Here is a 13,923-nt window from a genome sequence, read left to right as displayed (position 1 = left end):
GTCAAAGAGATTATCACTTTTGCGAGATTTTGTGTGGCTCGGCACAGGGCACTGAGCAACAACACTTCTCCAGCACACACTGGAGAAACGAGAAACACTGACGCATCTGGTGATGGGTGGGAAAGCGATCGTATCTTGTATCCCCAAAAGCAATCAACTGAGAATATGGCCCCTTCGTACAAACCTAATTCCAGTGATGCTTAATTTGCATGTAATGTCTGTAGGGTGATACCAAAGCTAGCATTTTGAAATGGGCAGACGCTATTTCCGAACAATCGCTTATTCTCAGCCCAATGTTTGGCAGCACACGGTGTGACCGCAATCTCAAGCGCCATAAACGGTGCCAATCTTTTGGCAGTAAATTATTCTAGTTTGGTAATTGTTAGCCAAGATTCCTCATTGTAAGCCATAACATTGGCTCTGTTATATTTATTGACTGTTATTTAAATTTGAGACCGTATCTGATGTATAGATGTAAGTTGGACACTGTGCCAAAAGTACTTGTTGCTGCGCATTTTTTGCCTGCATCAAGACCTGCACCAAGAGGTCTGTTCAACACTGCACCGGTCATAAATTGTATTGGTAGCGAGTCACAATAACGGAAGTCTACTGTTTTCGGCATATTGCCACTTAATTTTTTGATAGTTTTGTTTGCTTTTTCCATACGGTGCGTTGTACAAAGTACAACCCTCGTCCCTTTTCAGGTTTCCATTTTCTTGGCAGGGATGGCAACCCTAACTGGTGTTCTTCTGGCTTGCACAACCATTTGGTGCAATTGTTTCCCCTGTGCAGGGTGAGGCCTGCGGTGTGCAAGTGTTCATCCAGGAGTGTGTGTATGCCAAGTTCATAGAGCTGCTGAGGAAGGAGCTGCGTCGCCTGCGTATTGGTGCAGCCAACGACCGAACCAGCGACATGAGTGTTGTCTTCCCACAGGACATGTCGACGCCTCCGTCACCGCCGAAGATCGCCTACACAGAGCTGTCTGACGCTGAGGTTAGTCTAGAAGCATTTCGCCCACGGAATTCGTTTTGTCAACATTTACTTAATTTACTCGTGGTTGTCATGGGTTCCCGAGTTTCGGAGCACTGTGTGAAGGTGATGGGTGAAGGTGAGTAGTACGACCGAACTTAGTAGTAGCAAAATTGCATTCAACCCGAAAATACCTTCACTATATCTGATATTTAGTATAAGGAGACACGCTGATATTAACAAAAAAACAAAAAACAAAATTTACAGTTAGGTCAATGCAAACGAAAACAAAGGCTTGACGGCCCGTCATCGGCTTGCTGTGCCGATATGTGGCGTGGGAACAATAGGCTACCTGGACTCTGCACCGGTGCTTGTATGCAAACTTGGTCTTTGTGATCTCACAGAATCAATACATTGGCTTCACTTGAGGTTTTATTTAAATGCAAAAATGTTCACGACCTCCAAGGCTAAAAAAATTCACCGACGATTACGATACTCCCTAATGCAAAATTTGGGCGCAGCTCTGTACGTGTTTTCATTTCGCAATATATTGGCTGGCGCAGACAATCTGTCTCGTGCGCCATATTGCAAACTGAGCAAAGCGTAGGGCGACTGCCTCACTAATCTGGAGATCGCGAGAGGCAGCACATGGGTAACGCGTGAGCGCAGTTCAGAGCAGCTGCCGCAGACGGACCTCCCGGACGGCGCATGCTACTCTGGCACCATCTCACAGCCATTGGCGCCGCACTACACTTCTCACGCTTTTGCCATGCCCTCCTCCTCTGCTTTGTGCCTCATAGTTCCGCTCCGCCTTCCTCTGCTTTCTTCCTTGCGTCTTTCATCCCCTGCTGCGCTCCCATCCTTTGCTCGTTCGCTCGGTTTCGCTGACACTCGCTGCAGGAACGGGCGACTGCACTCTAATATAATGGTGAATGAGACTGCCTGACAGCATTCTGGGCAATCGTGATGAACTCTAAAAGGCATAGCACAAAACAAGAGAGAAAAAAAAAAGAAATCTGGCTTTCTGCATGCAATGTGATTGTGAGGCACGCTGTGGTGGGGGGGGACTCCAGATTAGGTTTGACCAACTGGGGTTTTTTAACGGGGGAGGCTACACTTGAAAGACTTTTTTATTTGTGGACAGATTCTCAAATATAATGAATTTTTCCATAGAATAAGTAGTTTCCGATATACTCTGAAAGCATTGTATAAGCTGGGTCTTTTGTTTGGAGGAAAATTAGCATCTAAACAGAAAACCCTAACACAGTAGTTTGAGTTTAAATACTATCTAGAATGTTCAGGGAGTGTCATAAGGCATTAATCAATGTTCTAGGCTAATCCGAGCAAGGGTTAGAGCTCATCAAAGTTGTGAAAACAGAATGCCATCTTGACATGTCAAACATGTGACCCATTTCAAAAACTTTTTAAAAAGAGTACTGCTTTGAAAAGGTGCGTATTGCTTACTGCATACTATTCTCTTTCTGGCAAAAAAAAATTTATGCTGATATCTGAAATAGGACAGAAGCTATTTTACCTTCAAAATTGGAAGTGTGTCAGAATTGTTTCGAGAAATCAAGGAAAAACATTCTGCAACATCTTTATTGGGAGCATACCAATAAAATGTTAAGGAAATGCACCAGGCGCATAATCTGGATGCATCCCATCTTTATGCCGCTTTTTGGCCAGCTTCCTTGCGCTCAAAGAGGCTTCTCACTTCTTGCTGGAGTTAGCACTTCGATGGCTGTCTTTCTCCTTTGCTCACTGACATGGAGTGCCAGGAATATTCATGTCTAGCTGCTGTAGAATTGCAGTGGACGCAAGCAGGTTCCCAGTGTTGAAGCGTAGGACAGCTTCCGCAACAGCAGCTTGCACGGCAAAGAGAGATGCATGCTGTTCCTTTGAGACACTCCAAATCACTGAGTGAAGGCTCTCATTCGAATGTCTTGCCTCGCTGGCATCTCTAGAGTAGGGTTTTTTCAGATAGCCACGTATATACAGGCAGCATTGCTTCTGCCACATCTTCTGGCAAGTTGTAGTGGTGCCTGGGTTCAGGCTCTCCCTTTGTTCTCGCAGCATTGTGACGACAGAATGTTGTCAGAACATTGCTGAGAGCCCGTACTCCTTGGCGGGGTCCTTGAAAGCATCACGGCTTTCTAGCCACACCCGGGACAGAGCACGAGCCCAAGGAACTCTTGTATGATGGATAAATCCACGATTGCAAATTCAGTTCCGCTGTCGTTGACGTCCTCTCTCGTGTTGGCACCCAGCAGCTTGAACTTTTGTTCCGTTGCAGACTACGACGCTAGGCTCGTTTTCCGGCAAGCACTCGCTACTTTCTTCAGTCGTGAAGGAAACGGTGCAAACGGATCTGTGCCAACATGCATGGGGTGGGTGGATGAAGTGTTGACGCTAGACGTGCCAGTTTGCAGCTCGGAACTCGATCCGGTAGAATGTCCAGGCAAACCAGCAACCGGGAACTCCGGGAGTATGACAGGCCTAGCCGCCTTCCGTCACGCATTCCACGGCCGCATGACGCGTAGTAGCCTTGTGAGACGACGATCTTCTCCAGCCGTGCGGGCAGCGAAATGAACACCTTATCAAACGTTGTCGCAAAGCAAGCGGCTGAACAAACGTAGACAACATAGACAGCGGCGCGATGAAACCAGAGATAAACAAACGTAGCGAAATGCGAGAGCGGTCGAGCGTGCGCCACACAGCGCCAGACCAATAGGAGCGAGGTGCACGGGGGTGTGCACGCTTTGGCCAATTGGTGGCACGGACGCATCCTTCAGAAATGACGCGATAGTAGAGTGTACTAGAATGGGGGAGTGGGTCCAACAGAGGCCACGACAAGCGGTGAGAGTGAAGCAAAAAACGTTAAAATTTGCGGTGGCGCTGCAGTCACCTTTTTAAAGCTCCTCCTTCTTCTGACGTTCCGGCCAATCCGGTGCCTCGGTGGCCCAGCGGAACCATGCCTACCGACAGTGGTTATGGCGGCGCCGAGCTGTCGTCTGCTCGACGTGCTGCCGTCTACTGAACACACCGTCATGCTTGTGTTCGTTTCGTCAATTTTTGTTCCTAGTATGTGCGAAAAAAAATACAATAAAATTACTGCTTTGCCATGAATTGAGTTCTTCACTTCCGTCAAACGATGCCGCCTGCGCTACGTTTATGTGTGCAGATTGCACTCGCATATGTCTATGGTTTGTCTCGTAACTCGGTGACTTGTCAGAGTGTTCGAAGAATGAGAGGATGAGCACACCTTGGCGAAAGAACTACTGTTGTATAGTGGGTTGCAAAGCTGTATACAGTAGATTGAAAGGTCGAGCCAAGCTCTTGCTCTTTGGAGTCCCTAAAGATGAAGAAAGGCGACGCGTGCGGGAGCTCAATCTTCACCGCACCGATCGGCCATTTGGAAGTCACCAACTCCATTTGTGAGCTGCGCTTTAATGCAAAGTACGTACTGAGGCATTAGGTGCATATCATCAAAGGCCTGGAAGTAGCTACACAGCATGGAAAGCCTGCGCTTTGGTCTGATGTGGTACCCACAATCTTTTGCCGTATTTTTTGGAGTATCTCTACGAGCAGCCTACACCTGAGCAGCCCACACGAAAGAGAGCGGCCTCATCTGCAACAGATGAAGGCCAGTCATGATAGAGAACACCCCCGCTCTCACTTGAACTGTCATTCAGATTGGAGGCATGTGTCAATGGAAACCTGCGCGAGCTCGAAGACATAGACAACCGATAACATGCTTCCTAATCCAAGCAAATATAAACAATATGTTTTGCTTTATTCACCCAGGGGATCTGGAAAACCAACTACATCTCAGGCATATGACACATAAAAATAGGGAAGAAAATGGCTATGCCATAAATCTTTTCAAAACACACAATTAACCTACAAAAGAAAATGTGCTGCACGTAACGAATGTGACCCACGCGCTCCCTAAATGTCATATTGCTGCCGTTATTAGGGCATCGGGGAAATTTTCTTAGCATTCAATATAAGGAAGAAAAGAAGGGTTTACCCATTTTTATTTGACCGCTAATTATGCCACACAGTTCATTTATTCCTGTACCTCATCGCTTTACTGCACATGATCCCCATTTCTTTGGAATATGAGCTCTGCATTTCGTTAACTCTTGACACAGTGAAACACGCACATAAGGTTTAAAAAAGAAAGCAAACTGCAAACGCGATCAATCTGACTGCGTGACTCTGGGTAAACCAGGCACAGTCATCCTCGAATGCAACTGCAACGCTGCGATCAACCACGGCCATGCTTCTCTTCTGCACGCTCTGATGCTGCCGACTGGTACCTCTGCGGCCTCCGTCGCGCGCGTGGGGGGTGTGGCGTCCAGAAGGCGACGGTGGCGCCATCTGGATTTTCAATAAAAAATGCTTCAGCGCGGAGCCCTCGTGGGACCCACTCTCCCAGTTTAGTACACTCTAGCAATAGTGTCGGTTTCGTTTCATCGACCCCATTTAGAGCTGGCGCAAAATGCGTAAAAAAAAAAACAGCTTCAAAACAAGTGCAAAATGGTGGCCACAGGCCTCGGCGTTCGCAAATGGCAGCGGTGCGAAGTTCGAACATTTTTGACGAACTTTTGCTGATTTCGCGTTCACCCTGGCCCGTTTAAGCGCTATTTTTTATTATTTTCCGATTAAATTTAGCTTCTAGATTTCGCAGAGGCATTCTTGAAGGTATCATCATCATCATCATCAGCCTAGTTACGCCCACTGCAGGGCAAAGGCCTCTCCCATACTTCTCCAACTACCCCGGTCATGTACTAATTGTGGCCATGTTGTCCCTGCAAACGTCTTAATGTCATCCGCCCACCTAACTTTCTGCCGCCCCCTGCTACGCATCCCTTCCCTTGGAATCCAGTCCGTAACCCTTAGTGACCATCGGTTATCTTCCCTCCTCATTACATGTCCGGCCCATGCCCATTTCTTTTTCTTGATTTCAACTAAGATGTCGTTTACCCGCGTTTGTTGCCTCACCCAATCTGCTCTTTTCTTATCCCTTAATGTCACACCCATCATTCTTCTTTCCATAGCTCGTTGCGTCGTCCTCAATTTCAGCAGAACCCTTTTCGTAAGTCTCCAGGTTTCTGCCCCATATGTGAGTACTGGTAACACACAGCTGTTATACACTTTCCTTTTGAGGGATAGTGGCATCCTGCTGTTCATGATTTGAGAATGCCTGCCAAACGCACCCCAGCCCATTCTTATTCTTCTGGTTATTTCAGTCTCATGATCCGGATCCGTGGTCACTACCTGCCCTAAGTAGATGTATTCCCTTGCACCTTCCAGTGCTTCGCTACCTATCGTAAACTGCTGTTCTCTTCCGAGCCTGTTAAACATTACTTTAGTTTTCTGCAGATTAATTTTCAGACCCACCCTTCTGCTTTGCCTCTCCAGGTCAGTGAGCATGCATTGCAATTGGTCTCCTGAGTTACTAAGCAAGGCAATATCATCAGCGAATCGCAAGTTGCTAAGGTATTCTCCATCAACTTTTATCCCCAATTCTTCCCACTCCAGGCCTCTGAATACCTCCTGTAAACATGCTGTGAATAGCATTGGAGATATCGTATCTCCCTGTCTGACGCCTTTCTTTATAGGGATTTTGTTGCTTTCTTTGTGGAGGACTACGGTGGCTGTGGAGCCGCTATAGATATCTTCCAGTATCTTTACATATGGCTCATCTACACCCTGATTCCGTAATGCCTCCATGACTGCTGAGGTTTCGACTGAATCAAACGCTTTCTCGTAATCAATGAAAGCTATATATAAGGGTTGGTTATATTCTGCACATTTCTCTATCACTTGATTGATAGTGTGAATATGGTCTATTGTTGAGTAGCCTTTACGGAATCCTGCCTGGTCCTTTGGTTGACAGAAGTCTAAGGTGTTCCTGATTCTATTTGCGATTACCTTAGTAAATACTTTGTAGGCAACGGACAGTAAGCTGTTCGGTCTATAATTTTTCAAATCTTTGGCGTCCCCTTTCTTATGGATTAGGATTATGTTAGCGTTCTTCCAAGATTCCGGTACGCTCGAGGTTATGAGGCATTGCGTATACAGGGTGGCCAGTTTCTCTAGAACAATCTGACCACCATCCTTCAACAAATCTGCTGTTACCTGATCCTCCCCAGCTGCCTTCCCCCTTTGCATAGCTCCTAAGGCTTTCTTTACTTCTTCTGGCGTTACCTGTGGGATTTCGAATTCCTCTAGGCTATTCTCTCTTCCGCTATCGTCGTGGGTGCCACTGGTACTGTATAAATCTCTATAGAACTCCTCAGCCACTTGAACTATCTCATCCATATTAGTAACGATATTGCCGGCTTTGTCTCTTAACGCACACATCTGATTCTTGCCTATTCCTAGTTTCTTCTTCACTGTTTTTAGGCTTCCTCCGTTCCTGAGAGCCTGTTCAATTCTATCCATATTATAGTTCCTGATGTCCGCTGTCTTACGCTTGTTGATTAACTTAGAAAGTTCTGCCAGTTGTATTCTAGCTGTAGGGTTAGAGGCTTTCATACATTGGCGTTTCTTGATCAGATCTTTCGTCTCCTGCGATAGCTTACTGGTTTCCTGTCTAACGGAGTTACCACCGACTTCTATTGCGCACTCCTTAATGGTTCCCATGAGATAGTCGTTCATTGCTTCAACACTAAGGTCCTCTTCCTGAGTTAAAGCCGAATACCTGTTCTGTAGCTTGATCCGGAATTCCTCTAGTTTTCCTCTTACCGCTAACTCATTGATTGGCTTCTTGTGTACCAGTTTCTTCCGTTCCCTCCTCAAGTGTAGGCTAATTCGAGTTCTTACCATCCTATGGTCACTGCAGCGTACCTTGCCGAGTACGTCTACATATTGTATGATGCCAGGGTTCGCGCAGAGTATGAAGTCGATTTCATTTCTAGTCTCACCATTCGGGCTCCTCCACGTCCACTTTCGACTAACCCGCTTGCGGAAAAAGGTGTTCATTATCCGCATATTATTCTGTTCTGCAAACTCTACTAATAATTCTCCTCTGCTATTCCTAGAGCCTATGCCATATTCCCCCACTGACTTGTCTCCAGCCTGCTTCTTGCCTACCCTGGCATTGAAGTCGCCCATCAGTATAGTGTATTTTGTTTTGACTTTACCCATCGCCGATTCCACGTCTTCATAAAAGCTTTCGACTTCCTGGTCATCATGACTGCATGTAGGGGCATAGACTTGTACCACCTTCAATTTGTACCTCTTATTAAGTTTCACAACAAGACCTGCCACCCTCTCGTTAATGCTATAGAATTCCTGTATGTTACCAGCTATTTCCTTATTAATCAGGAATCCGACTCCTAGTTCTCGTCTCTCCGCTAAGCCCCGGTAACACAGTACATGCCCGCTTTTTAGCACTGTATATGCTTCTTTTGTCCTCCTAACCTCACTGAGCCCTATTATATCCCATTTACTACCCTCTAATTCCTCCAATAACACTGCTAGACTCGCCTCACTAGATAGCGTTCTAACGTTAAACGTTGCCAGGTTCAGATTCCAATGGCGGCCTGTCCGGAGCCAGGTATTCTTAGCACCCTCTGCAGCGTTACAGATCTGACCGCCGCCGTGGTCAGTTGCTTCGCGGCTGCTGGGGACTGAGGGCCGGGGTTTGATTGTTGTATTCATATAGGAGGTTGTGGCCAAGTACTGCACCAGGGTGGCCAATCCTGCTCTGGTGAGAGAGTGCGTTACCGGTTCTGGTCACCGGGATCAGGCCGCACTCCAGGCCTGTTTGTGCAATTTTCTCAACACACGGTTTTTTTTTTTTTGTATTTCCCGGTGGAGAATTGCGCGGCACCGGGATTTGAATCACGGTCCTCTTGCACTGGAGACGGATACTCTACCGTCCCCGCAGGAGTTAAATTAAAAATTGAATTATGGTGTTTTGCGTGACAAAACCACTTTCTGATTATGCACGCCGTAGTGGAGGACTCCGAAAATTTCGACCACCTGGGGTTCTTTAACGTGCACCTAATTCTAAGTACACGGGTGTTTTCGCATTTCGCCCCCATCGAAATGCGGCCGCCGTGGCCGGGGTCCGATCCCGCGACCTCGTGCTCAGCAGTCTAACACCATGACCACTGAGCAACCACGGCGGGTCCCGCAGGAGTTGTACGCCTCATTTAACCTACAGTGGTGCCCTATTTGATCAGTCAAGGTGGACCAATCTGAGCTCGGTTATACCGCATGGATGGCACTCTGCTAGAGAACCTGGTATTTATGACCTGCACATGTGTGGCCACACATAATTGAGGATATATAATTTTTTTTTTAGGAGGGTTTCCGTACAGTGATAAAAGGAAGGAAAATACATTAAAAGAAAAAAAAAAGGAAAAAAAAAGGAACATAACATGTGATTTGAACTCGTGATCCTTCAATGTTGCCCGGAAAGTTAGCTCAGTCGGTTGGTTCGTCAAGCCAACGGTTACTTTCAAGCGCCAAAGCTCCTGCTCCGAGCTTCATACTTATGTGGAAAGGGACTGATGTTGTCCGCGGCAGTCGATTTTTGCTGATTCTGAGTGGTTGGAAGGCATAATTTCTTTGAAAAATGGCCGCCAGAGGAGCAGCGTGAACTCGAGCGGCTTTATAGACTAGGAAAACTGCCTTAAAATATTTAGACTTGAGGGGAAGCTTCGTTAACAAACTATAACACGGCAATCAGCACTCGTATACGACTAGAGAAATTATTGAGACGTGGGAAATTCCCTTGAAATAAATCTGGTTTGCGAGACAAATGCTTGTATGTATTGAATCTCTTAAAAGATGAGGGGGGAAATATGCGCTCACCGAGAGGGCATCTTCAGCACGAGACCACCGCGAGGCACCTTACTGAGATGTAGAGAGCTTCGCGGCCGGAACGAAATCTCCCCTCTCCGCCGGCCCAGGGTGGAAAACGTGCTTTCCGATCGCTCAAGGTTGCGCGGATATTGTGTAGCTCTAACGTCTAGGAAAAAGCTTAAACAGGTGCGGGGGCGGCACGCATAGCGTGGGAAGCTAGCCGCCGGAATAGCTATCTCAAGTACTGCTGCTGGCGAGGGCGAAATACCTTCGTGTAATTATAATAACCCTAATAGGACTTCTTTCAAAGAAGAAAAAGAGAAGAAAAAGAAAAGGGAAACGGCTCAGAAGGCTATACTACGAGAGCTATGACTGATACTTTTCTATATATATGTATTCATCTCATCTATGGGATCGCATGCGCGCGCTGTTGGTTTTAAAGCGCAACCGTGGTAGGGAAACGGAAGGCGATATAAGCATGCGTGTCCATGATACGCACACGACAAACTGCCTTACAATATTTAGAATTGATATATATATATACACACACAAAAGCCAATATAGGCTGCTCGACACTATCTCGCGCGTTTTTATAGCGAAGTACATCAGAACCGACTCGTCGTTCCACAACAACCATTTCCTGAGTGATCGCCAGATATATGCCGAATAACTTCCTGTCATTCAATAAGAATGTCTCTCTTTCATGCAGCCTACCAATTCGCGCTGTTTCGGTTTAGACAAAACAATTTATCATTCGAGGCGCACTTGCCAAGTTTGCCTCCAATTAAAACTGCCTGCGATGCCTATAGTGCAGCTCTTATCTCACTCAACATACACAGTTCTATATACGTGCATCCGGTGCAATGCTTTCCGTTGTATCAGCAATTTCAATGTCATGGCCGATCATGTATAAGGTATAAGCATAGCGAAAATGCACTTTTTCGAAAATGGACTTTTTTGTGATTTTTTGCCGTTTCAAGACCCAGGTCTCCCCTTAATGTGCACCCAATGCACGGTACACTGGTGTTCTTGCATTTCGCCCCCATAGAAATGCGATCAACATGGCCGGGATTTGATCCCACATCTTCGAGCTAAGCAGTGCAATGCCATCGCCATTACACCACCACAGCGGGTGATGCGCCAAAACAAAAACTAAGTAAAAATAAAAATAACACAAGAACAGATTAAAGCATTTCAGGTGTATCAAGAGGGAGGCAAAACATGACAAAACCTTAAACAGTGACACAGCTGTTGAACCACATTTTAACCAAGTTACATCCTACATGAAAATAATGTATATATTTGATTGTAGCGCAGTCAGTTATAAGACGAGGGTGCACTTGGGGGATCCAAGAAAGGCTCAACTATGCAAACTGATCTACAGTGATATAGAGTAACTTACGGATTATTCAAACTTGGCGTGGACTGCCAGAAAGGATTGCTTGAGGACACATTTCTTACATCCTGTATCAACTACACCCACTGGGGTAGCTTCGTGGCTATGGCGTTGGTACTGCTCAGCCCAAGGCTTGCACGTTGCATAGTACAGGCGGTGGTGGCTGCAGTTTGACGGCTGTTTCCAATGGTTGTGGAGTGCAAACCGATTTGTGCGTTGGGTGCACACGGTATGGAACTCCAGTTAGTCAAAACTAATAACGGAGTGCTGTGAAGTGCCCCATAATCGGAGTAGAGTTATGGTGCCTAAAGCTGCACAATTGAGCTAGCATGTTTCAACTACAGTCAGTGACGGATCTTCCGGACGCCCAATAATTCGGGCGCCTTTGCGGCACTGCCACGGTGCCCTGTAGAATCGGTGTATTAGAACGGCTAAAATTTCGGATGCAAAAGCCCTTCGCTGTCCAATTTTCTGGACTTCTTGCCATGACCGCAGGACCGAAGCGGCATTGATCGAAGCCACCATTGCTGCCATTTTGATGATCTTGCCGCCTTGAACAGGCGCTCTCGCATGCAGATCCGCTGGCAGCCCTAGCCACCACCGCAACACTCCGGGCCTAGCTACTTCGACGTTCGCTACCAAGCTTCTTGCTGTTCGGTGCCGTGTTTTTCATTAGAACCATTTGCCACTGTTTGCAGTGGTGCCGACTCTGTCTTTCTAATCTTGGCCAGTGGCTTCGAAGCTTGGAAAGCATTGATGCATTGTATAATGCCGGTTTCCGAAATTCAGCTTCGCCTCAATGCAGCAGTGGCAGTGAAGCATATGCAAAGCATTGGGGTGAAGCGTGTCAAGAGTGGAAGAGGTAATTGTCATGGGACAGAGTATGTAGTGCTTAATTATACACGCATGCACTTGCCATATTCTGCCTCAGGGCGAGCACTGATACACCTAATAGGTATACTGGCAGGCCTTCAGAGCTACTTTGGATGTGCCTGTGGCAATTTGAGTGGTTAAGGGCAGTAAAAGACATGCATTCGTTTTTTCAGACGTTGACTGTATTTCCGATGCCCAAGTATTTTGCAGGACTTTCATGTATGTGCGTTATATAATGGTTGTGTGTGCATACCCCTATCATTACCTGGTTGATGCTAATTGAGGATTTTACCATTTGTGTTGTGGGCTTTTATATTGTAATTATAATTAGTCTAGTAATAAGGATTTTGTATTCAACCTTTGCTGCAGTAACCCGGAAAGATCCTTTAGGATGAATAGATGGAATGTGAAGTAAAAAGGCTAGCATCTTAGCTTTACTTTGTTACATCCATTATTATGTTATATATGTGTTTGTAACATTGAGGTATGACTGTGGCAGGTATCCTCGTAATGAATGCCAGTGAAAACAGTTTGTTGGTTGGAGTCCAACAAAACCAGATTAATATTGCAAGCCCGCTGTTGTGTGCGCGCGAAACCAAGCACGCGTGTTATCGCGTGCTGTCTGCGCATGCTCTCTGCCCGGCTATCTCTTATCGGGTAGCCCGTGCTGGTTTTAAAAGACCGCTCGCACGGGCCCACCGCGCGCAGTATGTAACCTGTTGGCTGCCTGCCAAGTAACAGGAATAAACGTTCTTTCGACGCTACGTCTACGCCGCCCAGTTCTTGGATGCCAGACATGACATATTGGCGACGAAGATGGGATGACCGCCGTACGGAATTCGCAGTGTGAAGAACCTGGCCTCTGTGTAAAAGCTTCCCGCCACGAAGATTTCCCTGCGGTGAAATTCCTGAAACTGGCATCACGGCAGCCGAAACTTCCAAGTGAGTCATGAGTCACATCGGCCACATTGAACCTTTCGACGAGACCACGAGTGACTGGCGCTCGTACGAGGAAAGGTTGAAAGCCTATCTTTTGGTCAACGATGTTCCAGTAGCAAAGAAGGTTCCTGCGTTCCTGAGTCTCATCGGCGCGAAGACCTACGCGCTGCTCAAGTCGCTGACGGCACCGGACGCACCGTCGTCACGAGAGTTTGACAGTCTCCTGAAACTCCTGAGCGATCACCTGGCACCGCAGTCGTCTGTCATCGCAGAGCGTGCTAAATTTTACAAGCGGTCACAGCGAAGCGGTGAGTCCATTACCGAATTTGTCGCGGAACTTCGAAGGCTGGTGCAGAGTTGCGAATTTGGAAGTTTCTTGGATGAAGCGCTCCGGGACTGTTTCGTTTGCGGCCTGCTCCGCGAGGACATTCAGCGTGTGTTGTTCACGGAAGACAAAAAGCTAACCTTCCAAAAGGCCGTAGATAGAGCTCTTGCCATGGAAACTGCAACGATTAGCGCGGCGTTCACGCATAACAGCGCATCCCCGGCGTACGAAGTGAATAAGGTTCGAGGCGAAAAGCAGTCTGTGATGTCGGCAAGCTGCTTCCGTTGCGGGTCACCCAATCACTCTAGCGAAGCATGCCCTCATATCGGCGATACATGTTACAATTGTAACCGAAAAGGGCATATTCAACGCGCCTGCAGGAAAGGAAAGAAAGCTAGGGAGGCAAAGCTCCGGAAACGTGTGAAGATGCTCACGTCCGTCCGAAACGAGTCGTCTGTCTCACTTAAATCATTCAACGCAGACCCATTTACTGTACCCGTGAACGTTGACGGTGTCCTACTGACGATGGAGCTTGACACCGGCGCAGCCGTATCCGTCATATCATGGCGCGAATTCCAGAGGTTGTTTCCACGTA

The 13,923-nt window shown here is 47.0% G+C and overlaps 1 protein-coding gene across 1 annotated transcript in view; it reads left to right on the top strand.

Annotated features, from left to right (window-relative positions):
* The window catches only part of LOC142563898 (aldehyde dehydrogenase family 16 member A1-like), an 81,795-nt gene that overhangs the window by 33,200 nt on the left and 34,672 nt on the right, over window positions 1–13,923 (top strand). The window contains exon 6 of the mRNA XM_075674598.1: window positions 793–993. Within this exon, the coding sequence (XP_075530713.1) occupies window positions 793–993 (201 nt within the window). The remainder of the gene's footprint in view (window positions 1–792; window positions 994–13,923) is intronic.

The sequence above is a fragment of the Dermacentor variabilis genome, chromosome 11 (genome assembly GCF_050947875.1).
Source record: "Dermacentor variabilis isolate Ectoservices chromosome 11, ASM5094787v1, whole genome shotgun sequence".
NCBI lineage: Eukaryota > Metazoa > Arthropoda > Arachnida > Ixodida > Ixodidae > Dermacentor > Dermacentor variabilis.
The sequence above is the reverse complement of the archived record's forward strand: the minus strand, read 5'-3'. Positions and strand labels throughout refer to the sequence as shown.